The following is a 26,872-nucleotide window of genomic DNA, read 5'->3' as shown; positions in this document are numbered from 1 at the left end:
GCAGGTGCAGGGTGAGTCAGGGAGCACCCAGGAATAGCCGCCCGCAGCTTTTCCGGGAAGACCCTGCGGCTCTGGGAATGAGCAGCCGCGTGCCAAGGCGCTGCCCTTTGCCCACTGCAGCGGGGCCACATCCGGCCCCGCCACTCACCCCGCAGCCCTGGCACCCCGATCCCATACCCATCCATCGGGTCAGAGAGCACCCCCTGCCCTGGGGGCCCACGGCTAATCCCCATACCCTGAGCCCCACGAGTCCCCGGCAGGAGGCCGCACGCCGTGGATACGGCACGCCCTATGTTTGGCCGTGATGGCCGCGGTTGGCATGGAGACCCCCCAGCTGTCCTGTGGCTGGGTGCCAGGCAGGGGGGCCCCGTTCCCTTTTATTCTGTGGGGGTAAAGGCAGGTGCCGGGCTGGCATTCAGGGCCGCCGGGGTCACGGCAGCCGGACCAGCAGTTTCCAGGCCCAGATTCCAGCTCCGTCTCTCCGTCGGAACGCCTCGCTTTGTCGGGGGGACACAGCGGGGGGGACAGGGGACAAGCAGCGCCGCGCCGCGACCTTCCTCCGCGCGGAGGCGCCGGTCCTCCCGGCCGGCAGGGGGCGCGCGGCGCGGCTCGGGGCGGGGCGGCGGCGGCCATGCAGGTACCGGGCGGGAGGCAGCGGCAGCGCTGGGCGGACGGACGGAGCCGGGGGGTGTCGGGGGGGGTTCGGCGCCGCCGCGCTCCGCCTGCGGGACCGGGAGGGATGGGGGGACCCGCGGCCCCGCTCCGGGGGTTCGGGGAGCGGGGCGGCTCCCGGCGTGACCCCGGTGGCGGTGCCCGCAGGCGGTGGGTCCGAAGCAGGCCGTGCAGGCGGCGGCGCAAGAGCTGGTGAGGTTCGTCAACCGCGGCCCCTCGCCCTACCATGGTAAGAGCCGCCCCGCCGCCCCGCTGCCGGCCCTGGCTGCGGGCTGACCGAGCCTTCCCCGCAGTGGTGGCCGAGTGCCGCAGCCGCCTGCTGCAGGCCGGCTTCCAGGAGCTGAAGGAGACGGAGCACTGGGACATCCGCCCCTCCTGCAAGGTGGGCCCGGGGCGAGGGCTGGGGGTCAGGTGTGGAGCGCGGCTCTCACGGCCTGCTCCACACACACCCCCCCTCCTCCCCGCAGTACTTTGTCACCAGGAACTACTCCACGCTCATTGCCTTCGCCGTCGGAGGCCGCTTCCAGCCGGGGAATGGGTTCAGCCTGCTCGGGGCACACACCGACAGCCCCTGCCTCAGGGTGAGACCTTCCCGATGCCTTACTGCTCTGAGCCCCCGTGCCCTCCGACATCTCCCTGTCACCCCTGCAGGGTGCTGACTCCCCGCACCACTCCACTTTTGCGTTCCTCTCCCTACAAAGCACTTCAAGGCACGCTGGTGGGCTCTGGGCACGCACTGCCCGGTCCCCACCGGTGTCCCAGTCCCCGGTGCCATCTCTGCATTCATCCAGGTGAAGCGACGCTCAAAACGGGGGCAGGTGGGCACGGTGCAGGTTGGTGTGGAGACCTATGGAGGGGGCATCTGGAACACCTGGTTTGACCGTGACCTCACTGTGGCAGGAAGGGTGATCGTCAAGGTGAGCCCGGCTTGCGGCAGGGACAGTGGCTCTGCTGTGGAGTAGAACATGCTGCTACTCCTGCGACCTCTCAGTTCTGCAGACCTGGCCCAGCAAGGCAGCTTAGTGGTCCTGCTGGTATTTCAGGAGCCAAACACAGGGCGCCTGGAGCAGCGGCTGGTGTGTGTGGAACGGCCCATTCTCCGCATCCCCCATCTGGCCATCCATCTGCAGCGCAGCATCAATGAGAACTTCGGACCCAACACCGAGCACCACCTGTAAGGCCTGGCTCAGCCCTCGCAGCTGCAGCGGTGCCCAGCCCCTGTTCTCTCCCTGTGGCAGCTGCTCATTGCAGTGGGGTGGACAACAATGGCTTCACTTATAGTGAAGAGCTTGGGGAGGAGCACTGGGGTGTCCTAAGGTGGCACAGTGGGTCTGTGCTTTAAGTTTAGAGTCTCCTTGCTCCGTTCAGTGTGGCAGTCAGTCCCCAAGGGGTGAGCAGTGCCCTGGCAGCTGCTGACACTGTCTCCCCACAGGGTTCCCATACTGGCTACTGCTGTGCAGGAGGAGTTGGAAAAAGAACCAGCCACAGAGCGCACAGCTGGCACTGCTGCAGCGCAGGTGAGTAGGTTGCTAAGGACAAGGGGGCGGCTCACTAAGGTCTCTCACATGCCATCTTTTGATCTCTAGTCCTTAGGGCTCCCTGTCAGTAAGTTCTCCTTCCCATTCACAGCTGCTTGTTCTCAGCTCCACTCAGAAGCACTTACACAGTACACGTGCTTCACTGTTCTGTGTTCCCACCCTAGCCTGCATTCATCCTAAAGAAAAGGGGAAATCCCCCATAAAGCTGTAGTGTATGGCCCCCCTTTTCTCTCAGAGGAGGGAGGGGAGGTGGCACAATGGGAGAGAGCCCCTCATTATATCCTGTGAGCACCACTGCTGCCCTTTGTGGGTTGAGTGCTCAGATGCAGAGTATGTGAGTAGACAGGAAGCCTAGGACTGCAGCATGAGGAGGGAATAGGAAAGTTTCTCTGCCATCCATCACTTGCACTGCCCACAGCTCTGCTGTTTTCCCAGACAGAGCGGCACAGCCCCGTCCTGCTTTCCCTGCTCTGCTCCCAGCTGGGAGTGAAACCAGAGCAGATTGTGGAGCTGGAACTATGCCTGGCAGATACGCAGCCAGCGGTGAGTACGACAGAGCCTCCTTTTGCCTGTATGCAACATGCCTGCAGGCTGGCACTGCCCAGGTCCCATGCACAGCACGCTTCCTCTGCCTGGGGCGTGCAGGGCTGGGAGCTGAACAGACTGAGAGGAAATGCCTCCTAGAGGGCAGAGGTAGGGACTGGGCAGGAGGCACATCACACCTGCTCTTTGGTGTCCCAAAACCTGTGCCCTACTCCTTGTTCTTTGACTGCAGACTCTTGGTGGTGCCTTTGACGAGTTCATCTTCTCTCCACGCCTGGACAACTTGCACAGCTGCTACTGTGCTCTGCAGGTGAGAGAAGGAGGAAGAGAGCCTTGGGGCTTTGTCATGGCCCTCTTGTGTCTTGACTTAGCTTTGCTGGTCTGTTAGCTGGGTCCTATTGCAGGGATGCTTGTCAAAGGGCCTGGGGTTGGACAGTGGCTGCCCCCTTGTGCTGAGTGTGTGGCATTCCTAGCATCTCCTAGGGGTGATGAATTCTGCTCTCGCTGGGCATTGTACCCACAGCTCCTTTCCTTGGTGTCTTGGACTTTCCTGGGGATGGTCCAGTCAGTTCAGTGCTGAGCTTCCTAGGATGGGGTGGCACTTAGGCTGGTTTCTCCTCCTCTGTCTCTCCAGGCGCTGATTGACTCGTGCACAGTTCCCTCCCTCTCCCAGGAGCCCAACGTGCGCCTCATTGCACTCTATGACAACGAGGAGGTGAGAGGCATAGCCGTGGGGTGGCTGGCACACACAGGGGCTCTGTGCTCCTTCCACCAATGACTAGGAGTTACATCCCAGCCCCCCCATAGGGTTTGCTCACCCCACCCTGGGTCTGGCAGGGAGTGAGAACTTCTGATGCAGCTGGAAGCCTCTCTGCTGGGTGTGGGGATCTTGCTGTCACTCAGCTGGCATGGAGCGCTGGAGGTGGCTGGGGTGTTGCTGGGTGGGTTGTGCTGATGGTCCTCGTGGCAGGTAGGGTCAGAGAGCGCGCAGGGTGCTGAGTCTCTTCTGACAGAGCTGGTGCTGCGTCGAATCTCAGCATCACCACAAAACCTGACAGCCTTTGAGGAGGCGGTGGCCAAGTCCTACATGATCAGTGCTGACATGGCCCATGCAGTGCACCCTAACTATGTGTGAGTACTTTGAACCCTGCCACGTCGCATGCGGGGATGCATCTTTTGCACTCCTGCTGCCGTAGTGGCAGGACAGTTCTTGTAACGGGGAGGCAGGATTGCAGCAGGAAACTCCCGCTTCTCTTTTGCAGGGACAAGCATGAGGAAAATCATCGGCCAGCCTTCCACAAGGTGAGTGCAGCCTTCTGCATGGTGCCAGATCTGGTGCCTCTGTCCGTTCAGCAGCAGTATGAAACACAGCCACTGCCCAGAGTGCAACTCAGCAGCACTTTTACAGGAGACCTTTGTCCTGCTGCACAATGCAGTTGTGCCACATTGCTGGAGTTAATTACATGGAACCACAGCCCTATCTGTGATCTTCCTTGGCTTAGAGCTGGGGCTGTTCCCATGGCAAGTGTGTCACTTGTAGGATCCAGGGGGTGGGACAGCATTTCTAACTGTGGGTCTCTCCTGGGCACTGGGCACTTAGGATTCTGTAAGTAATAGAGTGTGTCCCTGTGCCAGAGCCTGTGTCTTCTCTTTCCCAGGGCCCTGTCATCAAAGTGAACAGCAATCAGCGCTACGCCTCCACAGCTGTCACTGAGGCAGTCATCCGGGACATCGCGGCCCGTGTGGGTGTTCCTCTGCAGGTGAGCACAGCTGGGTGAGCACAGCTCCCTGCTGGGTATCACCAGTTCCTGCTGAGGCAGGACCAATATCAGGAACTTACCTCTCCACTACCGTACCTATGCTTGCTGGTGTCTGTAGTGCCCTGCTGTACTGGGTGACCTGACAAGCAAGCTCAGGGGATAGAAGGGAGTGCAGGTCTTGCCTGACCTATCTGAAGCTCTCTGGGGGCTTTGGCATCTTGGCTTACAGACTGTGCAGCTCTCCTGTCCCAGCATGTCTCCCTAAGCCTGCTGGAAGTCATGCGGGAGGCCGTGTGGCTCTGGGAGCAGCTGCCCACCCCTTGTCTCCATGCAGGAGTTCATGGTACGCAATGACACGCCATGCGGCACCACCATCGGCCCCATTCTGGCCTCCCGCCTGGGGCTGCGCGTGCTGGACATCGGCTGCCCGCAGCTGGCCATGCACTCCATCCGGGAGATGTGCTGCACCTCGGGTGTGCTGCAGAGCATCACTCTCTTCAAGGTAAGCCAGGTCTCTGCCTGCTGCCCCAAACCTCTGTGTTCCCTTCAGCCCTACCTTTTGGGAGGGCTCCCCACTGCACGGGGGCAGCGCAGCAGTACCAGGAGCTTCCAGAGGTGCTCCTTGCCTCTCCGCCATCCGTTCCAGCCTTCCCTGGTGACTGCCAGCCCCAAATGGTTCCTATGGTAACCAGCGCTTGCCTTGAGTCAGTGATGGGTTACTATGGTGACGCAGTCCTGCTCTGTGCAGCAGCTGGCTGCGCTGAGGCTGCACATAACCCAGCAGGGAGCCGCTGCCCCGTGCCCTGACGGCCCTTCTCCTTTCAGGGCTTCTTTGAGCTCCTGCCGGTGGTCAGCAGCAGCCTGGTGGTCGACTGAGCGCAATGAGAGAAAGGTTACGGGGTTCATCCCTGATTAAAGCGTCTCTGTCTCACCTGGGAGCCGTCTGTGTGTCCAGCTGGGGATGGGAAAGAACAGCTGTGGATCCTGGAGCTGCTGAGACTGTTGTCCAGCAGAGGAGCTGGGACGAAGGATGGCCCTTGGAGCTATTGCTGTCCCCAAGGCCCCGGCAGGGCCGTAGGTGGGCTGGAGCCGACTCTGACTTCCTGCCTTGTGCCTCTGCTATAGGCTCGGTGCTCCAGCCATCACACAGCCGGGAGCTTCGGCCCAGCCCCGCCGTGCTTCTGCCCTAGGGAGCGCCCTGAGCAGTCACTTGGCAGCGCTGCACCCAGCGCTGGGGATGCTCCGCACGGCTTCCTGCAGGCCGGCTCTGGCAGGGTAGGGTGTGAAGGTGTGTCCCGGTGTGAAGGTGTGTCCCGGTGTGAAGGTGTGTCCCGGTGTGAAGGTGTGTCCCGGTGTGTCCCGGTGCTCGCTGCCCATTGACGCGGTCGCAGGGGCTGGCAAGGGGCGAGCGCTGATTGGCGGCTTGGGGGCGGGGCCTGTCTCGGGGGAGGCGGTGATTGGCGCGCTGCTCTGCCGTCTGTCCCCGGGCCGCGCCGTCATTGGGCTCGCTCTACCGGAGGGGAGCGCCGGCCTAACACGGGGGGAAACCGGCCGCGGCCTCCGATTGGCTGCTACTAGAAGGGGGCGTGGCGGGGCGGGCGCCATTGGAGGGGCGGCGGCGGTGGGCGGGGCGCGCGGCGCGGCGCGGCGGGGCGCGGGTTGGCGGCGGCGGCGGCGGGGGCGCGACGGGTGGGTGCGCCATGGTGCGGCCGTGAGCGGAGCATGGGGCGGCGGCTGCTCCGGGCGCTCCTCTGCCTCCTCCTCGTGGCCGGCCGCGGGCTGCTGCGGGTCGGAGGCGCCACCGCCGCGCACGGTGAGAGCGGGGGGCTCCGGGAGGGGCGGCGGCGCCGCCCGGCCGGCGTTCCCGAGGCTGTCGGGTGGGGCGGCGAGATCCCGTCGGGCGGGGGACGGGTGCCGCGGTGCCGTCACGACGCGGCGGGCCCGGCCCCGGTAACGGGAGAGCGGCGCTGCGCGTCACCCGCACCGGGGGCGCCTCTGCCCGGGCTGCTGGGCTGGTGAAGGGGATGCCCTCGGGCGCTCTGCTGGCTGCGGACTTGCGGCTTCTGGCAGGACGGAACGGGAGCGGGGCAGCGCTCCTCCGGACACCCAGCCTGGCGGGCGCTGCGGGGCCCGGCTCCGGGGTATAGCGGCGAAAACGGGGACCGGGGCAGCGTCACCGCGCGGTGGCTTCTTGCAGGACCCCGGTGCCCTTTAGCTGCCCTCCTCCGGTAGGCGCTGCCCGGGACCCCCGAGCGAGCCGGTACGCTCTCTGAGCGCTTCAGCTCGGCCCGCGTCTCCTTTCCCGGAGCTCTGGGGATACCGGGAGCCCTTACCGGCAGCAGGGCTGTAGCCCCCCCCGCACGGGCTCGGCGGCCGCTGACTCACTGCCGGCGGGCAGTTGCCGCTCCGTCCATCCGCTCCCGGGCAACGGACCCTTGAGGCCACCCAGCTGGGGAGGGGAAGATCGCTCCCCGCTCCCCGGGGCCGCCCCGCGATGTTCTGCCATCCCAGGGAGCGGCTGCGGCCGAACCCTGCCCGGCCCAGGTTTCCTCCCCGGCGCGGAGCGGGGCTACACGGCGGAACGCGGCTCCGTCGCTTCAGCACCACGGACAGCGCCCGCCCCGCCGCCCGGTCCCGGCGCCCCCGGCCTGGAGCCCCCCCAGCGCCAGCCGCGCTTCCCCGCGCCCCGCGTCTCCTTCCGCTCCCACCCTGGGGAGCCGGCGCTGGGCAGCCAGCGGGTACCCGCCTTTTGGGGACCCCCTCCCCACTTGCCCCGGCGCGGGCTCGGCGGGCCCCTCCCTCCCCTCCCCCCGGTTGTTTTCTCGTTCCTTCCTCGCCATCCGGGGCTGAGTCATCGCTTGCTGCCGTCTCGCTGCTGACGGTCTTGGACCGAGATGCGGGGGGAGGAAGGGGGATGCTGCCCCCCAAAAGGGGTGGGGGCCTCACCACACCTCTGCGTGAGTGCCTTGGGGCGCCCCGTGCTGGGAGAGCAGGTCCCCCATGCTGCAAGGTGCAGGGCCGTGCCCTCATCTCGTAGTACCACATGTAGGAGGGTGAGAAATGATCCCACAGCTCGCTGCCCCCCCAGCTCTCCCTTCCCCACTGCCAGCACCCCATAAAGCTCCAGGCTCCCCCCTTCCCAGAGCCAGGAGCAGGCTGTGCTCAGGGCCCCTTGCTCAGCTTTGGGGATGAGGAAGGCTGCGCTGAGGCCCTACCCTGGGCTCCCCCACTGCCACTACGCTGCACCCCCCTGCCACTTCCCCGCGGAGCTGGGTCCCCAAGCAGGTGTCTGTCCTGCTAGTGATGAGCAAACCCCACTGAGCTCCCCTTGCTGACTGTGCTGGGTCTGTCTGTCTGTCTGCCCCAGGCTGTCTGTTTGACCGGAGGCTGTGCTCCCCGCAGGAGGTGTGTGTGCAGGGTGAGTGCCTACAGAAGAGCCCCTGGTCTTGCTCTCTCCAAGGTGGTGCCTTGTGGGGGGCAGCAGGGCAGGAGGCAGGTGGGGTTTTTCCACCCAGTCCCGTCTCCCCACCACCCCACTCTCTTGCAGATGGGCTGTTTGGGCAGTGCCAGGTGGGCTCAGTGCAGGACAGGCCGCACTTTCAGGTCACCTCCCCTGTGCTGCAGCGCCTACAGGATGTCCTGCGGCACCTCATGGCACAAGGTGAGGGCTGGGGAGGCATGGCCATGGGCTGGGCAGCAATGCACAGAGACACCATGGAGACCAGGGATATTTGGGCTACCACTGGTTGGGAACTGGGCTGAGGCGAGGAGGGACTCAGCTGGCTCTGGGAAGAACAGGGATGACCTCGAGCTCAAGGTAGCTCCCCATCTCACAGCACCCTTCCACCGCAGGGCTCTCATGGCAGGACGGCATCACACAGTACATAATCTCACAGGAGATGGAGCGCATCCCCCGCCTCCGCCCACCGCCCTTGTTGGAACCCTCACCAAGGGACAGGTAGGGCAGGGTGGGGTGGGAGGCACAGCAGGGCTGGGGAGCTGTGCCCAGGTGCCATCCCTCACCGCTTTTCCCAAGGTCCCTGTCTGTGCGCAGCTCCCCCCGGCGCACCCCGCAGCCCGTGGCCCCCGGCCTGCCTGCAGCCCAGCACCTGGGGCAGCCCCCACCACTGCTGCCCTCAGGCCTGGCTCAGCGCTACCTGGAGCATCTGCTGCTGCCCCCGCCACCCCAGCTGGGCTATGAGGAGGCCCTGCTGCACCCCTACTCCTACCACAAGGTACGTGGCAGGGCGAGGATACTCTCACAACCCCTTCTCCCTGTGCTGGGGTGTACAGTGGGTGCTGACCCAAGGCTGTGGTTTGGTTGCAGTTTGGCTACCAGGACACCACGCACCAGCTCCCAGCTGGCTCAGCCAGGCAGGGCCCTGATGCTGCTTCGCTGCTGGTCCGTGGCCTGTATGGGGCTGGCCCCATGCCCTCCTACAGCGGGCAGCCAGGAGCAGAAGGTGGGCACCTCTTCCAGGATCTGGGCCTGCTTGCACTGCCCAGGGAGAAAGCTGTTCGCGTGGATCCAGCCAGCACCAGGACTCTGCACAGTGCACGGCTCCCAGGTGACTACAGGGATGTGGGGCAGCGGGATCAGACAGCACCCATGGCTGCCTGGCCATCCCCTGCACAGACAGGTACACATCCCTTGGGCTTGGATCTCTCTGTCCCATTTGCCCTCCATAGCCCAAACCCCCAACCCATGGCCCCATGTGGGTGCAGAGCTCTCACCAAATGCCACATCTCCTTGCAGATGCCTCCCTGAAGAGACTGGCCTCCCTGCTGGCTAGCTATGGGCTGGGGCTGCCCGAGCTCAGTCCCCAGCAGCTCAGCAGTGTCTCTGCCCTTCTGCAGCTTCTGCAGAGCTCTGGTGAGCAGGATGCAGGGTCCCACAGTGCTTGGGTGGAGAGTGCGGGGTGCTTGTCCTACTTTGGGATCCCCATCCTTCTCTTTTCCAGGTGCTGCCAGCCCTGAAGCACCCACAGCAAAGCGGCTCAGTGCTCAGCAGGGAGCTGCTGGGCCACAGGTGGGCTGTGTGTGTGTGTGGGAAGAGGGTGTAGCCTCCTAAGGTGACTTCCTGAGGGTCCCAGCACCTCCCTGTCTCCCCTCTATAGGTGTCAGAGGGGGACATGCAGCATGGAGAGGAGCCAGTGCCTCCCTCCTCTGCGGTGCCGCCTCCCAGGGTCACAGCCAGCAGTGCCCCAGCACAGGGACTGGGGAGCCAGGCAGCCACCTTGCCAGCCCCCCAGGCCCAGCCACAGAGGGGGCACGGAGGGGACGAGATGATGGTAGTGGAGAAGAAGAGCTACACAGAGGTGAAGGACGGTGGTGGGGCTCAGCGGGGCACGCGGCCACCCGATGAGTATGGCTACATCATCACAGATCAGAAGTGAGAGTGGGGCCAGGGCACCGTGCAGACCCCATTCCCACCACTGGAGCCATGTGCCCCCCTTACCCCACCTTGTTCCCTGCAGGCCGCTGGGGCTGGCTGCTGGCGTGAGGCTGCTAGAGCTCCTGGCCAAGCGCGTGCACCTTTCCACCACCAGCTTCATCAACATCAGGTGAGAGCAACACAGTGCTGCCCGGGGGTGGGGTGGGCTCTGTGCCCTGCTCTCACCCTGTGTCCCCCACAGTGTCGTGGGGCCCGCGCTCACCTTCCGTGTGCGGCACAATGCCCAGAACCTCTCGCTGGCAGATGTGGCCAGCCGTGCTGGTGAGTGCTCGGGTTGGGGATCCCTTATCCTACACGCCTGATTCCCCTCTTCTCCAGGGGCTGAGAGGGGGTGTGGGTCTCAGGAAGAGAGGGCTCCTATCATACGCCCTAGTGCTGTTGGCTGAGCTGGGGACCTGGGGCATGGTGGGCAGCTGTTGGGGTGTTCTCAGGCTCCTGGAGTTTCCTTGGCCAAGGGGAAGCATCCCACTGACTGTCTGTCCCCATCCACAGGCCAAATGAAGGCAGAGCTGGAGGCTGAGCTGGGCCTGAAGATTGTACAGACGGGAGTGGGAGAGGTAGGACCATAGCATGGGGACTTAAGGCTGGGATGGGGCTGCAGGGAACTGGGAGCTGCGGGGGCTGCAGATGGTGCTGGGGCCACTGATGGCCCCACATGAGGCTCTGCTGGGGGCTTTATGTTGGGAGCGTTCTGTTCACACCCCGCAGCATGATGCTGCCTGTGCATTTGGGGCACTTAGCTCTTAGTAAAACACAAACCCGTGGGGTCTGAAGGCATTTCGGGAGGACATCCCCCTCCATCCAGGACTTGGCTCATCCCCAGCCTCGCTTCCCTCCAGTGTCTATTTATTGCCTGGGCACGCCAGCCCTGTGCTGAGCACCCTGGGGACCAGGCAGGGAAAATGCCATCATCCCTGCAGGGAACAGCACGGCAGCTGGAGGCAGGGATGGAGCAGCAGCCATCTGCTGGGAGAGAGCCTCCCTCCCCTGGGGCCACAGGAACCATCCCATGGGGGACAGGGATAGGGAGAGAGCCTATGTTTGCAGCTGGGGAAGGGCACAGCGAACCCCTGGACCAGGGTCCCTATTCTCACCCTCCTGCCCCGGAGACCCCATGGGAGGAAGGCCACCGAGGCAACTGATCTCCATCAGCCCCGTGCACAGTGCCACGACGGCAGTGCCTTTTGATGTGACAAGTGGTAGGATTCAGAAGGGATGGGGTCTGCAGCTCTGGCAGTGCTTCCCTAATGAGCAGGGCCCCCCAAAGGGAGTTGTTTGCACTGAGGGATGAGGTGCTTGTGCTGAACACCCCCAGGGCAGGGAACAGCAAGCGCTGGGCCTGGCACTGCCCCGGCAATGGGTGCAGACAGCAGGGGCATCCCCAGGCTGCGTAGGCGATGATGATGATAATGATGATGATAACAGTGACGCAGCGTCCCCTCGGTAACCTCATCAGGCCCGTGGCCAATGGGAAGCCGAGGCAGTGAGGTAATGCAGGGCTTTGGCATCTCATTGGGTGCAGAGGATTTGGTGGTGGGGCTGCCCGAGCATCCTCCCCACACCCTAGCTCTCAGGAAGGACCTTGGGGGGCTCGGCCTTCGAGGTCTTGGTCTCATCCAGCAAGGGCTCAGCACCCTCCTGTCCTATCATGGGGCCTGAAAGGCCGAGGAGGGCCTGGGGTTCAAGCTCTTGGGTTGGGTCAGACAGCAGCTCACTGAGCCCAGGCTCTGAGGGCCCCCACCTGCCCTGCGGTCTAGCAGGGCTGGAAGGCAGTCCCTGGTACTGGGAACAACAGGTGGCTGCTGCTTGAACTTGTCCAAGCTATGCACCTCCTGCACCCCAGGGGACAGAGCTGTGAGCTGTGCTAAGTATAGGTACAAGTGCCCCGTGCAGGGACACCAGCTCTGCCCCCACTGAGCTGAGGAGTGGCACAGCTCCAAGCATCCTCCCACTGCTTTAGCCCCCACATCCCCATACACAGTGTGGGATGGGTTCTGTCCCTGCACCCCTCCCTGTGCAGATGCCTCACTCTAACCCTCGCTTGGCTCTGCCTGCAGCGGAACGAGGCGGCTGTGTACCCACGCCCCTCTCACTTTGGGGACGGCTTCCACTCCGTGCTGCTCACCTTCATCGCTCTGGCCTGCGTGGCTGGTGTCTCCATCGCAGCTGCCGCAGCCTTCTGCCTCCGACAGCACGCCAAGCAGCGGGAGAAGGAGCGCCTGGCTGCCCTGGGGCCCGAGGGGGCTGCCGACACCACCTTCGAGTACCAGGTAGGGTTGTGGGTTGCTGCAACCACACTGCTGTGAGTACAGGAGGGCCCTGTGGCTGAGGACTGGGGCTCTGCTCGCCGTCCCCAGGAGCTGTGCCGCCAGCACATGGCCACCAAGTCGCTCTTTGGCCGTGCTGAGGCCCCTGCAGCACCAGCAGAGACGTCGCGAGTGAGCAGCGTCTCGTCGCAGTTCAGCGATGCCCCGCAGCCCAGCCCCAGCTCACACAGCAGCACACCATCCTGGTGCGAGGAGCCTGTGCAGTCCAACATGGACATCTCCACTGGCCACATGATCCTGGTGAGTCCCCCTGCTGGGATGGACCCCACAAGGCTCCCCCCCGGTGCCGGGCTGACCCCTCTCTCTGCATCCCAGGCATACATGGAGGACCACCTCCGCAACAGGGACCGGCTGGCCAAGGAGTGGCAGGCTCTCTGTGCCTACCAGGCTGAGCCCAGCGTCTGCTCTGTTGCCCAAAGTGAAGCCAATCTGAAGAAGAACCGCAACCCAGATTACGTGCCCTGTGAGCATCCTGGGGCTGCGGTTCGGGGCAAGGGGGTGTTGGAGGTGCGGTATGGAGTGCTGCCCCCAGTGCTCACTGCCTCCCCTGCACTCCTTTTCCCCAGATGACCACGTGAGGATCAAGCTGAAAGCCGAGAGCAACCCATCTCGCAGCGACTTCATCAATGCCAGCCCGATCGTGAGTGATTGCTGGGGTCCCCCCTGGCTCCAGGGGCAGCAGGAGCTCCCTTTCAGCTCCACTGCCCCCGGAGCATCCCCTGCTCCTCCTGCTGTCACACACGCCCTGGCTCAATGACACGCAGTGTGACACCCTCTTCTCTTCCTCCAGATCGAGCACGACCCGCGGATGCCGGCTTACATCGCCACGCAGGGGCCGCTGTCCCACACCATTGCTGACTTCTGGCAGGTAAGTGCCAGCCAGCTGTGCCAGCATCTGGGGACGGGAGCATGCCCCGTGCAGCTCTGGAGCTCCTACGTCCCGTTGACGCTCACTGCGGTCCAGATGGGTCACAGCAGCTCGGCCACTGTACCTGGGCTGTCCACCCAGCAGTGACTGCGGTGGTTTTTGTTGAGCAGATGGTGTGGGAGCACGGCTGCACCGTCATCGTCATGCTGAGCCCGCTGGCTGAGGACAGCGTCAAGCAGTGCGACCGCTACTGGCCTGACGAAGGCTCCTCGCTGTACCACATCTACGAGGCGAGCGCGGGCTGGCAGCAGGGAGCGCTCCGCAGCCCCAGCGCCAGGGGGGCCGCAAGCATCGCCCCGCTGCAGTGTGCGGGGCAGGGCTGCGCAGGGTCCGCTGCCCGGTGCTGACACCCGCGGGCCGTCCGTTCTCCGTGCAGGTGAACCTGGTGTCGGAGCACATCTGGTGCGAGGACTTCCTAGTGCGCAGCTTCTACCTGAAGAACGTGCAGTCGCAGGAGACCCGCACCCTGACGCAGTTCCACTTCCTCAGCTGGCCGGCCGAGGGCATCCCCGCCACCACCCGGCCCCTCCTCGACTTCCGCAGGTGGGTGCCGGCCCCGGGAGGGGGGCACGGCGGGGTCCGAGCGGGGTAGGCGCGGCTCGACTTCGGGGGGGGTGGGAGCCGGCGGTGGCCCTGGTGGCGGGCTTCCTCTCCGCCCCGCTCCTGCGCTGTCTGTCTCTGTCCCTGCCTCGCAGCTGCCGGCGTCATTTTTGTGATTTGCAGCTAGTAATCTGGCTCCAGTTGCATAGTCACAAAAGTGATCGTTGGCAGCCGTGCCTGCCGCACGGAGCGTGCCGGGAGCCCAGCCGGGGCCGGACCGCAGCCATCCCCGCCAGCGCCGTTCCCCCCGGGGGCTCCCGCTCCCGGCCCACGCTGGGGGAGGCGGCAGGAGCCCCTCGCCGGACCCCGGTGCCCCCTCCCAGCGCTGTCCGACCCGAGCAAGGCGCTGACCCGGTGCCTCTTGTCCTTGCAGGAAGGTGAACAAGTGCTACCGGGGCCGCTCCTGCCCTATCATTGTGCACTGCAGGTACCCCAGCGGAGGTTGGGGGGCGGTGGGCGGGGGGCTGTGAAACGAGGGCCAGGCCGGCACACCCCGCCTCGCTTCTCTGCGTCTTTCAGTGACGGCGCAGGCAGGACCGGGACGTACATCCTCGTCGACATGGTCCTGAACCGCATGGCCAAAGGTACGGCGTGCACCACGCGCGCTGGGAACGCGGCGGTGGGCTCAGCCCTCACCTTCCTCGTGCTCCCGCTCTAGGTGTGAAGGAGATCGACATCGCTGCGACGCTGGAGCACATCCGCGACCAGCGGCCCGGCATGGTGCAGACCAAGGTACCCCCGACCCCGCCGTGTCGGCTGGCCCTGCTGCCCCCGCCCCGAGTAGGGGCTGCCCCGGCCTCACCCCGCTCCGCTCCCCCAGGACCAGTTTGAGTTCGCTCTGACCGCCGTGGCTGAGGAGGTGAACGCCATCCTGAAGGCTCTGCCGCAGTGATGGCGAGGACCCCGGCCCCCTTCCCTCTCGTCTCCCTGCCGTCCCCCTGCCCTCTGGCTTCGAGCGCGCTCCTGGCCCTGTAAATGCTGTCTGTGCTGCTAGCTCTGTTTTTACCCACACCTCTCCTTGGGCTGCAGGGCTCGGCCCTCTGCGTGCCCCACAGCGTGCGGCCCCTTTGCTTCCGCTGCTGCAGTGGGGCGCAGGTTCCTGTCCCCTGTGGCAGAGGGGAAGGGCAGCGATGCTGGGAGTGTGGCCGTGGGGACCCCCCGGCTGCTCTCCCACCCCTGTCCCTGTGCTGATGCAGGGGGCAGGTGTGGGCAGGAGGGTCCTGACCCTGCCCTGTCCCCTCTGTGTTGCCCCCACCTCGTCACTTGAGCAGAAGAGAAATTTCTAGAGAAATATAATTTTGTATCTTGATGTGAATAAAGTTCTCGTGTCACGTTTGTGCAGCTGCAGCCGGGCCTGGCCTCTCTCTGTGTCCAGGGGAAGAGGGACGTGGTGGTAGCAGCATCCCATGGAGCCCAGAGCCTTGGGGGGGAGCAGAAGGAGCACAGCAAAACTGACCCCAGGCCTGACCCCGCACCTCTTTTGGGGGCTGCCCCCATCCCAGAGACACCCCACACGCTGCAGCTCCTGCAAACAGGTTTATTGACTGCTGTAGACAGATGAGGTTTGGGGGAGCTGCGGGTTGGGGGATGGAGGCAGAGGCTGGCGCTGTTACCTTTGCCCTGGCTGGCTGCCTGTCACTGCCTGCCACAGCCCCCTGTGCCCCCGAACCTCACCTCAGGGGAGCAAGCCCTACACCCCCCCAGCAGCCAGCTCTGGCTAAGCTACAGCAATCCCTGCTCCGGTCCCCTCTTACCACCCCCTCCCCAGCACCCTGTGGTGCACAGGGCATGCTCAGGGTCCACCCTTCTAATCCTACGGCCACACGCACTATATCCATCCCTCCCTCCCCCCCCCACTACATCCCATGGTGCTGGAGGGTGCTGGGGGAAGGAGGTGGCGGGGGTGGCCGTGCAGGGACAAAGCGGAGTCCTCTGTGCCTCCGTGGGCGAGCGGGTGTGCACGGTCCCCGGGCGCAGCAGCCTCAGAACACACCTGGGGAGACAAGCGGAGGGGGGGGACACAACATGACTGGTGAAACCTGGTGCTGGGAGCGTGTGTCAGCCAGCTGGGATGGAGGGAAGAGGAAGGTCCTGGGAGGAAAGCCAAGGCACTGCGCAGCTGAGCTGCACCCATCTTCTGCATAGGAAGGGGGTGACAGCCACGAGAAACAAGGGGGATGGTGCCCCCAGCCAAGGCAGGCGTCCCTGGTATGCAAGGAGGGGGAGAGAGCAAGCAGGGTTCTGCAGCAGGAGGGATGGAAGAGGTAAAGGCAGGAGCAAAGGCAGCCACCAGACACAAGGCACCAAGCAATGTCCGCACACCTCTCCTTGCAAGGAGAAGCTCCCCCACAGCCCCCCCAGATCTGAGGCAGCAGTGAGAGCACCGGCCACAACATCTGCATGGATATGGGAAAGGCAGAGAGAGGGGAACTCCCCTGCCCACATCCCACAAATCCTGGGCACAGAGCTGCCCATCCTACAGAGCCCAACCAAAGGCCTTTCTTTCAGCAACCAGGCTCATCTTGGCTGCCCCCCGGCACCAGCGCTCCTCCCAGCCACCCTCCACCCTTGGAGGAGCAGGGAGGCAAGGCAGGATTGATCCCCCCCTTCCACTGCTGTGGGAGACAGCTAAGCCATGGGTGGCCACTGCATTACGGGTCCTTGCTGTAGCCCCGGCACCTCATTCTCTTCACAGTGCCCTACAGAAGGCCCTTCCCCTGGGGGGCACAGCCCCTTAACCCCATGCTCACAGCAGGTGGCAGTGCCACTGCTTCGCCTTAGAGGCAGGTTTACGCCCTGGTGTTGTGGGGCTGCCAGCCCTGGGGGGCTCCCGCTCTGCCCCCCCCCGAGGCCCATGGGCTGCACTGGTGGTACGGGGGCCGGGGCTGCCCCCTGGGGCCGGGGGGGTGCTGGGGCCGTGCCCACCTGCTTGGTGGTGCCCCGCGGCCTCCATCTCAGAGAGGCTGTAGGCCATGGCCAGCTGCAAGTCCTCGTCCTCATCCTCACTGTCCGTGTAGAGGCAGATGGGTGAGGAGCTCGGGGGCCGCTGTGGGGCAGGCGGTGGGGGCGATGGGGGGCGTGGGCTGGGGAAGGCTTGCTGCTCCCGCCGGCTCAGCTCCAGCCCCAGGGCCATGTCGTCGGGGACACCTGCAGAGAGAGTGGGGTTAATGGCAAGGGATCCCAACACCTACAGCCTCAGTGCCCCTTCTGCTCAGGTGCCCACCAGGGCTTGGGGCTGGGCTGGGAGAGCGCTGGGTCTATGTTTCTGTTCCACAAAGATTGCACAGGACCCTGTGTGTCCAACCAAAACCAAGCCCTGAGGTAGCCCCCACCAAGGAGGTCCCCAAAGGGGGAGGGTGCTGGATGTGACATGGCTCGGTGGCACCGCTTCTCACCATCAATATGGATTGACTTCAGCTCCCCGTCCTCCTCCACTTCCACCCGCTCCCGTCCGTTCTCAATAATCCTGCAGGCAGACAGATGGGTGAGCAGAAAGATGGTCAGCCAACAGCCAGGCACCGTGACAACAGCAGCCCATGCCGATGAGGAGGTTCTCACCGCTTTGTGGTGATACGTCGACCATTAACGAAGGTGGTGGAGGTGGAGACAGAGCGGAATCCCAGCCCCGCGTCAGCCCCCGAGCTGAAGGACGACGCGAAGAAATCTGGAGGAGAGAACAATAAAGTAACACCTGGGGGGCACGGGCACGTGAGGTGGGAGGGGGGCAGGGATGAGCCCAGGGTTCTGAGCCACATGGGTGCTAACCCGGGCACTTCATATTCCCTACCTGAGGATCCGGGAAAGCTGGAGAAGAAGTGTCCCCCCCCGTGGTGCCGGGGGCCAGCTCCCCGCAGCTCAGAGAAGGGCAGCATCTCGTCTGGAAGGCAGGCAGCCCCCGTCAGCACTGACCCTGAGGCAGGCTGATGGCGCCCCATAACCAGTCCCCGGCCTCCTCCCGCCCCACACGCACCAAAGAAGTCAGCGAAGGGATCTCGCCCGCCGAAGAACTCCCGGAAAACGTCGTGAGCGCTGCGGAAGGTGAAGGTGAATTCGGGAGCCCCAGCATCGGCTCTGGAGCCCCCTGGCCCTGCTGGAGGGAAGAGACACGGGGTTGAACGAGGGGCAGGAGCTCTGCTGTGTGCAGCCCCACAGCCAGGTCTCTACCCAAGGCCGTACCCAGAGCCGCACCAACCCCTCCCACCCCATAGCCCCCATCCGCCCGCCCACCTGCCCCCATGAGGCCCTCTTTGCCATAGCGGTCGTAGACATCACGCTTCTGCTCTGCAACAAGAAGAGAGGGTGTCAGGGTCAGCAGCCCCGAGGGCACGGGGAGCCCGTGACACAGCAGCACTGCGGCCTCTTACTGTCCGACAGCACTTCATAGGCCTCGGCGATTTCCTTGAACTTCTGCTCGGCGTACTCCTTGTTGTCCGGGTTTTTGTCTGGGTGCCATTTCAGCGCTGCCTTCCTGTACCTGTGCACAGGGACATGCAGTGATGGGAGCACCGAGGCCAGCCAAGCCTCACTGAGCACCCACAGCTCCGGCCACGGCGGCAGCGGCGTCTCCGAGCTCATTTCTCCCTCCCCTGAAATCCAAGCCAGCCATCCCTGCCACAGCAGCGATGCCCACACGCACAGCAGCGGCTCGTATGCAGCCTTGCAGCTCTGGCCACCAAACGGGCAAAAGAGCTCCTTTCTCTGCCTCTGCAGTTCGTTTCTGCTCCTGCCCTCCAGCTCACAGACCCTCCCTTAGATGCACCCCAGCCCTGCTCCCCCCACGAGGCAGGACAAGTAGATCCACGGCAGCACGGGCCCGGGCAGCGCTGCGGCCACCAGGGACGAACAGATCCCGGGGCCGTGCTGGCCGCATCACACCTGGCTCCCGGCCACGGCCGTGTCGGGGTCACGCCTGGGCTCAGCGAGCCGTGTCACCGCCCAGCGCGCAGCCGCACGGCCGCTTCCCTCCCGCTCCCCGCTCCAGCCGGGTCGGGGCTCCGGGTCGTGACGCATCTCCCGAAGCCGGTCCCCATCGCCATCCTCGGCCACCCCCGCGCCCTCCGAGGCACGGACGCCGGGCACCGACTTACGCCTTCTTGATGTCATCGGCGGTGGCGTTGCGGCTCACACCGAGCGCTTCGTAGTAGTCCACCATGACGCGCGGCCGTCCCGCGGGGTCGCTGGGGGAGGAACGGGGGTGACGAGGGGCACGGGGCGCAAAACGTTACCTCCGCGCTCGGCCGCGTCCCGCCGGGTGCCGCCCGTCCCGCAGCGCAGCCCTCCCGAGCCGCGGCCGCCCCGCGATAAGGCGCTTAGCGCCCGCCCGGCCTTAGCGGATTAGCGGCTCGGGGCCGGCGCTGCCGTCACGCACCGCGGGCCCCCACCCGCGGCCCGGGCAGCATCGGGCGACGGCGCCGGAGGCCGCGGTTCGCCCTGCCCCGCACCGGGACGTCGACGCGGCGCTCCGGCGCCCGCGCGGCTGCTGGAAGTTTCCGCCGCCGGGCCCGGGCCGCCGGGAGGGGACGCCGCTCCGCGGGAAGGGCCCGGCCGAGCGATCGCCCCGCGCGCTCCGCAACGCCCGCCGCGCCCCGCGCCCACCTGGCAGCCGCAGCCCAGCCCAGCCCGCCCGCACCGGGACGGCGCGCCGCGTCCCCCTGGCACGGGCCGCCGCGGGGCCTGGAGGCGGGTTCCGCGGGGTGACGGGCGCCGGCCGCGGCCAATCGCGGAGCCGCTAGGCTGTGACGTCACGAAGCGGGCCGTCCGGGGGCCGGGCTGCGCTGCGCGGTGCGCGGCGGGACGAGCCGTGGCTGCGCGCCCGGTCAGCTGCGCCGCGCGGCCCTGCTGGGAAAGGCCGCCGTGCGGAGCGGCGACAGCGGCGGGGACAGCTGGGGTGACTCAGCGCTTTGCCGCTCCCGCGGGGCGGGGACGGGACGCGGCGCCGGGTGCCGCTCCGCCTGCGTCGGGGGACGGGCCGTGCGCCGCGCGGCTGCGGCCACCGGGGGGAGCCCCGCGCCGGGGCCGGGCAGCCCTCGCCGCCGTGACGGCTGACTTCGGCACGGCCGTCCCGCGCTGCGGGAGCTCCGCGTCAATCGGTGCCGCGACGCGGCGCGGCCGCTGCGGGGCGATGTCCGACGTGAGGCCGGTCCCGGCTCCGTGCAGAACCGGCAGCAGGAGGCTGTTAACCAGCGGGGATGTTTTATTGCTGCCCGACTCTTTGTAGCGACAAACTGATACGAGTTCAGTTGGGAACCGGGAGGAACGGGCGGCTCCGCAAAGCGCCGAGCCCAAGTGCCTTAGGGGTCCGCGGCACCCCGGCGGGTGACCGGCCGTCCCCGCATCTCCCTCCCGTTATTTGTTTCCTTCCGAAATCCGCCGGCGCTTGGCCGGCCGCCAGCAGCGCCTTTCCGTTCTCAACAATGTTGCAGCGATCCCCCATGACCGCCGGCTGCTTCCTCTGTCCCACAAGCTGCTGGCGCTACGCGCAGCCCCCTTACGTCTCCCCAAACACCCCCCGCTGCGCACAGGCCTCGCGTGCATCTGCCGAGCCGTCGGGGGCTCTGATTCTCCCCGAAACCGGGGGAGCAGATGAACGCGCAGGGCTGTGCTGCTGGGGATGGGGAAGTCAGCTCCGACTCTTGCCCCATCGCCGCTTCCCCACGCCGGCACGCTCCTCAGCATTGCATCAGAACTGACCGCAGCCCTGTTGCAACCCACGATCACTTGTGGCACAACCTGCCGGCCCGGGGACGGGCACTCAGCCGCAGTCCGAAGCTCCTCCAGAGCCCCCCAGGAGCTCTAGCATCACCTGCCCGTGCAGAATTCAGTGCCACCAGTACCAGGAAGCTCATCTGCGCAGCTCATCTGCCGGCTGCCTGGAGGCACCTGCCTCACCCCAGAGCCCCGACATGCAGTCACCGCCATCAGCCAGACGCGGTCTGCTCACTGCCGTGGGTGTGCGGCCGCTTTTCCCAGTGTGTGAATGAAGAAGGGAGGTGACGCCCGGCCGGCCCTCGAGCCAGGGCGGCTGCTCGCCGAGGGCCGGTCCCGACTCGCCCCTGATAGCCCGGCACGTCGGGGATGAGCACAGCTTTGTCCCAGGGAGCGCCTCCCTGCCCGGTGAGTCAGGGCTTAGGGCTGCAGAGAGGTCTGGAATTACCCTCGTTGTTCCGCACGCAGCAGCATTTCACAATTCTCTTCGCTTCATCTGAACCAGCAATTACACGGCCTCAGCTCGGCTCCAGTGCAGAGAGCCCACGGAGCCGGGGCACAGCCAGCGCCAGAACACTGCTACAGGAGGAGGATGGGGAACAGGCAGAGCAACGTTTTGTTCCCTGCATCCCCGCGGTGCACAGGGCTCTGCCACCTGTGCTGTCCCCAACCTGTTGTACTCCTTCTTCCATCAACAGTGTGGTTTTTCAGCCCAGCTCTCTAGCAGAATGCTGTACAAACAGACCCAGGCGCCTCCTGGAGGAGCTGCACATCCTCTCACAGCTCCAGGTGCCAGCAGCTTGTCGTACAAATCCTGCAAAGTCGGGGGCACTGCTCGCTGCCCGGCTCTGCTGCTCATGCTCCAACCTGCACTGCAGACTGTTCATCTGACGCCCCAGAACTGATTGGCACAAGGCAGCATGGAGCCAGGAGACACCCAGCACCAACCCCTTGGCATCCGGGAGGCATTTCAGCCAGCACCTCCAGCAAAGATTTGCATGGGGAAAGTGGACCCCACCACTTCATTTCACACAAATTAGCTTACAGGGCTCAATTTTTGATGCCTCAGTGCTCCCAGCCTGTCTCCTGCTCGCAGACTGCGTGCATCAGCACGGGCTGTGCTATCTACAGATCTCTGAGGTCACCCAAAGGACGTTTATAGCACGGGCCATGTGGGCATTTCTGGAGTCACACAGCCACCGCGGCACCCTGTGGTCCAGCAGCACATCCAACCTGGGAGTGTGTTACACTGTATTAGCGGCAGCTTTTCCCACCGGCTTGGTGAGCCCAACCTTGCTCATTTAGCCCAGGCAACTCAGCAGGGCTCTGGGTGCGCTGATAGGCTCTGGCGCAGCCTGCACAGCAGCACCACTGCCTTCAGTGAGGGTGACACCGGCCAGGTGACTCAAGGACAAAGAAATGCCACTGTGAGAAGGTCGTTTATGTTCAGCTTTCTGCACGAGCTGAGGGATGACAGCACCTTTCAATGAAAACTCATTATGTCAGAGGTTGGGGCAGAGGCAGGGCTGGCTCTGCATCACAGCGGGTGCCGCAGGGTGTTTTAGGACGGACCAAGCATCGGTGAAGTCACAGCAAAGAGCCAATGTGCCCCCTTCGAGGCAAAACTTCATCTGAACAAACGCATGCAAAATATATGCGAATCTATGCAAATTTATGCAAATTACACAGGCGGGGCCGACCGCCCCGGAACGGAGGTGCCACCCCCGGTATAAGGCAGCAGCGGGGCCGGGCCGCCCGAGCAGAACTGCGGCGGTTCGGGCTGAGGAGGTGTACGACAGCGGCAGCATGGTGAGTGCCCTGCCGGACGGCCCGGGAAGGGTCCCTCGGGGCGGGTGCGACCACCGCGGTGTCCGTGCAAGGCAGGGTCTCGCACGCGGTGCGCTCCCCTGTCCGTACTGGGCTGCAGCTTTTTCCAGGCTGCTGTGCTTGTTGTGCCCTAAGCAGGGGGGATTCGGCGCGGGGAGAGCTGCGTTAAGGCTGAACCCATCCCTCCTCCTCCTTCTGCACCCTTTAACAGCCACATCGCCCTCTGAAGCATCGTGCTTCTCGTGGCCGTCCCGAGGCACTGACAGCAGCAGCGGTGCTGGCTGCCTGCTTCTGCTGTGGAGTTTCCTAGGGCTCACCGCTGGCTTTCGCGTTACAAAAGCTGATGGAGCTGCTTCGGGGGGTGAGAGGGAGGAGGGAGGAGGATGAGAGTCACTTTGGTCCTTGTTCCTCAGCTTTGAGAAGGATGGTGAGAGCCAGAAGTCCATCTCTCTAAGGCTGCCAAGGGCTTGTTTCTCTATCCCTGTCCCCACTGCCTCTGAGTGGTGCTGAGAGCAGCCTGGGTGCTCCCCTCGTGTGGCTGTCAGCGCTGCACCCAGTGCACAAAATGGCCCCACCGCCTTCCTGCCCGCTGACTCACAGCGGGGCACGGAGTGCTGGAAATCCGGTTGGGTTTGGATGCTCTGCCCGATGACACATCCTAGTCTTGGCAACAGCAGGACAAAGACAGGGTTATTTTGGTGCTTGTCAGAAGGGCTGCAGCCTGTGCGGTGTCTCACCTGGAGAGCAGAAGGCTGCAGGACGGATCTCAGCCCATTTCTGGGGGACTCTCTTGCATCATCAGCCTTTGGTTCAGCTGCAGCGTGCAGCGAATGCCTCCCACTCCAGAGCTAATTTAGGGAAGTGGAGCCTCCGAGCATGGCAACCATTCACTGCTGCAAACTTGCCCCTTGCCAGGCTCTTGTTCTCAATGCCGTCACATCCACAGCTCCCAGGGCATGGGCAGTGCTCTGGCATCACAGCCCTGCTCTGGAAGTAGCAGATGGACAGGGGCCACGCCAGCTGCTGCAGGGCTCAGCCTTCCAACTGTGTGTGTTTGTAAAACGAAGGAGATGCTCCCTGGGTGCTCCCAGGGCTGTTGGCAGTGGCAGAGCAGGGAATGTGCTGCATCTGCGGTCCCCACCGAGTTCTGATCCTTCTTTGCCCTCCCCAGCGCGAGTGCATCTCCGTCCACGTCGGCCAGGCCGGCGTCCAGATGGGCAACACCTGCTGGGAGCTGTACTGCCTGGAGCACGGCATCCAGCCCGACGGGCAGATGCCCAGCGATAAGACCATCGGTGGAGGGGACGACTCCTTCACCACTTTCTTCTGTGAGACCGGTGCAGGGAAGCACGTCCCGCGGGCCATCTTTGTGGACCTGGAGCCCACTGTGATTGGTGAGTGCTAAGCTCGGGGTGTGCAGCAGGGAGTGCAATGTGGCTTCGCTGCTGGCAGGCACATTCTGCACACTCATTCTAAATGAAGAGTAACCCAGGGCCTCCTGTGACCTCGCCCCATGGCCAGTCATGGCTGACGTTGTGCTCACCTCTCCTAGATGAGATACGAGGAGGGGTCTACCGACAGCTCTTCCATCCTGAGCAGATGATCACTGGCAAGGAGGATGCTGCCAACAACTATGCCCGTGGGCACTACACCATCGGCAAGGAGATCATTGACCAAGTGCTGGACAGGATCCGGAAGCTGGTGGGTAACCTCAGTGGGGGATGTGTGCCCCTGCACTAAGCTGCGTCACGGTGCTGGGGTGGGAACAAGAAGTGAGCCTGCTGTGCACAGGGAGGGGTCTGCAGCTGCTCCAGCAGAGCTCTATAACTTCCCTCCAGCAAATGTGAAAGTGAAGAGGGCTCTCACTTAACTCTCTCTCTCCACAGGCTGACCAGTGCACAGGTCTCCAAGGTTTCCTTGTGTTCCGCAGTTTTGGAGGTGGCACTGGCTCAGGATTCACCTCCCTGCTGATGGAACGACTCTCTGTTGACTATGGCAAGAAATCCAAGCTTGAGTTCTCCATCTACCCAGCCCCACAGGTCTCCACCGCTGTGGTGGAGCCCTACAACTCCATCCTCACCACACACAGCACCTTGGAGCACTCGGACTGTGCCTTCATGGTGGATAACGAGGCCATCTACGACATCTGTCGCAGGAACCTGGACATCGAGCGCCCAACCTACACCAACCTCAACCGCCTCATCAGTCAGGTTGTCTCCTCCATCACTGCCTCTCTGAGGTTTGATGGGGCGCTCAATGTCGACCTCACTGAGTTCCAGACCAATCTGGTGCCCTACCCTCGCATCCACTTCCCCCTGGCTACCTACGCTCCAGTCGTTTCAGCTGAGAGGGCTTATCATGAGCAGCTGTCGGTGGCTGAGATCACCAACTCGTGCTTTGAGCCAGCCAACCAGATGGTGAAGTGTGACCCTCGGCATGGCAAGTACATGGCGTGCTGCCTGCTGTACCGCGGGGACGTGGTGCCCAAGGACGTCAACGCCGCCATCGCCACCATCAAGACCAAGCGCAGCATCCAGTTTGTGGACTGGTGCCCAACTGGTTTCAAGGTGGGCATCAACTACCAGCCGCCCACAGTGGTGCCGGGAGGAGACCTGGCCAAGGTGCAGCGCGCCGTCTGCATGCTGAGCAACACCACGGCCATCGCCGAGGCCTGGGCGCGCCTGGACCACAAGTTCGACCTGATGTACGCCAAGCGCGCCTTCGTGCACTGGTACGTGGGCGAGGGCATGGAGGAGGGGGAGTTCTCCGAGGCGCGGGAGGACATGGCCGCCCTGGAGAAGGATTACGAGGAGGTGGGCCTGGACTCCTACGAGGATGAAGAGGAGGGTGAGGAGTAGAGCGGCCGCCTGGCGGAGGACCGTGCTGCTTTTCCCGTGTCACCTGCGGAAACCCTTTGCAATAAACCGTTTGAGAGCCTCCGTGTCTCCACGGACCCCCCAGCTGTGCTGGTTTCTTGCCAGGTCAGGTGTGTGGTGCGTGCTTCAGTGCTGCTGCTGCTGCTGTGCTTCCTCCCTGCGTGCTCTGCTCCTGCTGCTGCTGTCTGTGCAGCTAAGAGCCCTGTGCTTGTGGCTGAGGACAGGATGCACACCACGCTCTGGTACATCCCCAGCCAAAGGGATCAGGAGGAATTTTTATGATGTGGTGGGAGACGCACCAGGCTCAGGACCTGAAATGAAGGGGTCTGGCAGAAGAGGTGAATGGTTTCCCTTGAGGAAGCGTGCAGTAGTTTTCAGTCTTCTCAGTGAGATTTTGTTTTGTGCGAGCAGGGATTTGGGACACCCGAGGAGGCTGAACTCCAAGGGAAAAAAATGGTTAAAGTAGGAACAGCTTTTCCAATGCTTTTTCTCATGCTGGAGCTGATACCTGAGGACTTCAAAGGATCCTTGGTGGCTTTGGTACAGTTTTGTACCTTTCCCATGGTAGCTGCTAGGGTTGCCATGGGTACATCCTGATAGAACAGCTCCCTTCTTCACTGCTGAGGAAGGGGTGGTTACTCCTGGCCCCAGGGCCTGATGCTGTTTGTTAGGTGGGGAAGTGCTGATGCTAGCAATGGGGCTCTACCGCAGAGCATCCCTGCTTACTCCTGGCCTGGCTCTGCCACTCTTGGGGCACATAGCAAGCACTGCTTGCCCTGCACTGGCCCCGTGCTTTCCAGCACTCACAGGTCCGTGCACCAGCTCCTTCCTCCAGCTGTAAACAGGAGATTTGTGTTACCCATTATCCAGCATGCCGGGACCAGAGATTAATTTTCCCTGCTTAACACTAATGCTCCAGCTACACTGACCCCCAGGGACTGTCCTCTGCTGCCCTCCTCCTCCCAGCATGCACCCGTGAGTCCGCTGGAGGGGAAAGTGTGAGCCAGCAGTGGGCTGCACCGAGTGCTGGAGCGGGGCCAGGCACGGCCTCACTGTGCAGAGCAGCTCCTGGCACTGCTGCTCGTGGCTGCGACCGGAGTCCTGGGCTCAGACTGAGCCATACCAGCCGCTCGGGGTGGAATAGCTGACCCTCATGCTGGGCACTACTTCCAACAGCTCCTGAGATCTGAGCACTGGGCAAGGAAGGACCATTATCATCCAAGAGTAATTCTACTGCTTTGGTACCATCTCCCCGTGCCCTCAGAGTGAGCTGGCTGCTGCCAGAAGAACACAGTGGTTGCATCTGTGTCCTGTTCCTTTTTTTTTCCCTGCACCTCTGAACTACACATCCCTGTAGGGAGCACCCAGCAGTGCCCCTTTCCCCTTACCATGCACAGCAGAACCCAGAGCTCACAGGGAGTTCTAGATCCCAACAGAGCCTGCAGTGAGGGGAGGCTGGCGGGGGGACAGTTGAAGAGCTGTGTGCTCCATCCTGTGGCTGATCCCTACAGACCTGCAGTCCCCTTCTGATACCACAGTTTCCCTACTGGAAGCAGAGAGCTACATCAATCCCTCTGCTTTAGGCTTTCCTCATCCCCTCTGCCAACTGCGCAGATACTCAAACAGACTCCAACTACCTTC

General features: G+C 63.9%; 4 protein-coding genes across 10 annotated transcripts; 3 read left to right on the top strand and 1 right to left on the bottom strand.

Moving 5' to 3' along the window:
* The first annotated feature begins 609 nt into the window (after positions 1–609).
* Positions 610–5,450, top strand: DNPEP (aspartyl aminopeptidase). 2 transcript variants are annotated; one of them, XM_072341720.1, is made up of 15 exons: positions 610–637; positions 820–901; positions 966–1,054; positions 1,140–1,253; positions 1,464–1,589; positions 1,716–1,846; positions 2,105–2,189; positions 2,646–2,753; positions 2,986–3,063; positions 3,388–3,468; positions 3,724–3,884; positions 4,016–4,055; positions 4,412–4,513; positions 4,848–5,015; positions 5,339–5,450. In XM_072341720.1, the coding sequence occupies exons 1-15, from the start codon at positions 632–634 to the stop codon at positions 5,387–5,389; spliced, it is 1,422 nt and encodes a 473-aa protein (XP_072197821.1). In that variant the 5' UTR covers positions 610–631; the 3' UTR covers positions 5,390–5,450. The 2 variants fall into 2 exon arrangements, with proteins under 2 accessions (XP_072197821.1, XP_072197820.1); XM_072341719.1 differs by lacking the exon at positions 5,339–5,450 and having other exon boundaries at positions 4,848–5,318.
* Positions 5,451–6,157: 707 nt separating this feature from the next.
* Positions 6,158–15,170, top strand: PTPRN (protein tyrosine phosphatase receptor type N). 4 transcript variants are annotated; one of them, XM_072341432.1, is made up of 23 exons: positions 6,158–6,326; positions 7,881–7,931; positions 8,061–8,174; positions 8,366–8,471; positions 8,568–8,748; positions 8,841–9,081; positions 9,270–9,386; positions 9,475–9,542; positions 9,631–9,905; positions 9,991–10,077; positions 10,150–10,229; positions 10,461–10,525; positions 12,026–12,238; positions 12,326–12,535; positions 12,611–12,758; positions 12,862–12,935; positions 13,086–13,163; positions 13,334–13,453; positions 13,600–13,766; positions 14,197–14,250; positions 14,343–14,407; positions 14,482–14,555; positions 14,644–15,170. In XM_072341432.1, the coding sequence occupies exons 1-23, from the start codon at positions 6,236–6,238 to the stop codon at positions 14,713–14,715; spliced, it is 2,751 nt and encodes a 916-aa protein (XP_072197533.1). In that variant the 5' UTR covers positions 6,158–6,235; the 3' UTR covers positions 14,716–15,170. The 4 variants fall into 4 exon arrangements, with proteins under 4 accessions (XP_072197533.1, XP_072197530.1, XP_072197532.1 ...); XM_072341429.1 differs by having other exon boundaries at positions 8,841–9,153; XM_072341431.1 differs by having other exon boundaries at positions 8,550–8,748.
* A 176-nt stretch (positions 15,171–15,346) lies between these two features.
* DNAJB2 (DnaJ heat shock protein family (Hsp40) member B2) lies at positions 15,347–19,557 on the bottom strand. Of its 3 annotated transcripts, XM_072341449.1 has the most exons (10): positions 19,419–19,550; positions 18,911–19,000; positions 18,188–18,297; positions 18,051–18,104; positions 17,794–17,913; positions 17,611–17,700; positions 17,382–17,487; positions 17,219–17,289; positions 16,749–16,970; positions 15,347–15,816 (listed from the first exon to the last, which is right to left on the bottom strand). In XM_072341449.1, the coding sequence occupies exons 2-10, from the start codon at positions 18,973–18,975 to the stop codon at positions 15,806–15,808; spliced, it is 849 nt and encodes a 282-aa protein (XP_072197550.1). In that variant the 5' UTR covers positions 18,976–19,000; positions 19,419–19,550; the 3' UTR covers positions 15,347–15,805. The 3 variants fall into 3 exon arrangements, with proteins under 3 accessions (XP_072197550.1, XP_072197549.1, XP_072197551.1); XM_072341448.1 differs by lacking the exon at positions 15,347–15,816 and having other exon boundaries at positions 16,432–16,970; positions 17,794–17,910; XM_072341450.1 differs by lacking the exon at positions 15,347–15,816 and having other exon boundaries at positions 16,433–16,970; positions 19,419–19,557.
* Positions 19,558–22,187: 2,630 nt separating this feature from the next.
* On the top strand, positions 22,188–26,532 carry LOC140254659 (tubulin alpha-4A chain-like). Its single transcript, XM_072341447.1, has 4 exons — positions 22,188–22,337; positions 23,527–23,749; positions 23,908–24,056; positions 24,242–26,532. The coding sequence occupies exons 1-4, from the start codon at positions 22,203–22,205 to the stop codon at positions 25,211–25,213; spliced, it is 1,479 nt and encodes a 492-aa protein (XP_072197548.1). The 5' UTR covers positions 22,188–22,202; the 3' UTR covers positions 25,214–26,532.
* Positions 26,533–26,872: the final 340 nt, after the last annotated feature.

This window comes from Excalfactoria chinensis, chromosome 7, assembly GCF_039878825.1.
Source record: "Excalfactoria chinensis isolate bCotChi1 chromosome 7, bCotChi1.hap2, whole genome shotgun sequence".
NCBI classification, from domain to species: domain Eukaryota; kingdom Metazoa; phylum Chordata; class Aves; order Galliformes; family Phasianidae; genus Excalfactoria; species Excalfactoria chinensis.
The sequence above is the reverse complement of the archived record's forward strand: the minus strand, read 5'-3'. Positions and strand labels throughout refer to the sequence as shown.

Bases quoted from the DNA above. Each gene is read 5' to 3' on its own strand.
- DNPEP (XM_072341719.1), top strand. The intron at 1,055-1,139 runs GTGGGCCCGGGG...TCCTCCCCGCAG, and splicing joins ACATCCGCCCCTCCTGCAAG to TACTTTGTCACCAGGAACTA. The intron at 4,514-4,847 runs GTGAGCACAGCT...GTCTCCATGCAG, and splicing joins GTGTGGGTGTTCCTCTGCAG to GAGTTCATGGTACGCAATGA.
- DNAJB2 (XM_072341450.1), bottom strand. From the start codon at position 18,975: ATGGTGGACTACTACGAAGCGCTCGGTGTGAGCCGCAACGCCACCGCC. The intron at 18,298-18,910 runs GTAAGTCGGTGC...CCCTGTGCACAG, and splicing joins GCCGATGACATCAAGAAGGC to GTACAGGAAGGCAGCGCTGA. The intron at 17,488-17,610 runs GTAGGGAATATG...TCTCTCCTCCAG, and splicing joins CAGCTTTCCCGGATCCTCAG to ATTTCTTCGCGTCGTCCTTC.
- PTPRN (XM_072341428.1), top strand. From the start codon at position 6,236: ATGGGGCGGCGGCTGCTCCGGGCGCTCCTCTGCCTCCTCCTCGTGGCC. The intron at 10,078-10,149 runs GTGAGAGCAACA...TGTCCCCCACAG, and splicing joins ACCAGCTTCATCAACATCAG to TGTCGTGGGGCCCGCGCTCA. The intron at 10,526-12,025 runs GTAGGACCATAG...CTCTGCCTGCAG, and splicing joins TACAGACGGGAGTGGGAGAG to CGGAACGAGGCGGCTGTGTA.
- LOC140254659 (XM_072341447.1), top strand. From the start codon at position 22,203: ATGCAAATTACACAGGCGGGGCCGACCGCCCCGGAACGGAGGTGCCAC. The intron at 22,338-23,526 runs GTGAGTGCCCTG...TGCCCTCCCCAG, and splicing joins TGTACGACAGCGGCAGCATG to CGCGAGTGCATCTCCGTCCA. The intron at 23,750-23,907 runs GTGAGTGCTAAG...CACCTCTCCTAG, and splicing joins CCTGGAGCCCACTGTGATTG to ATGAGATACGAGGAGGGGTC.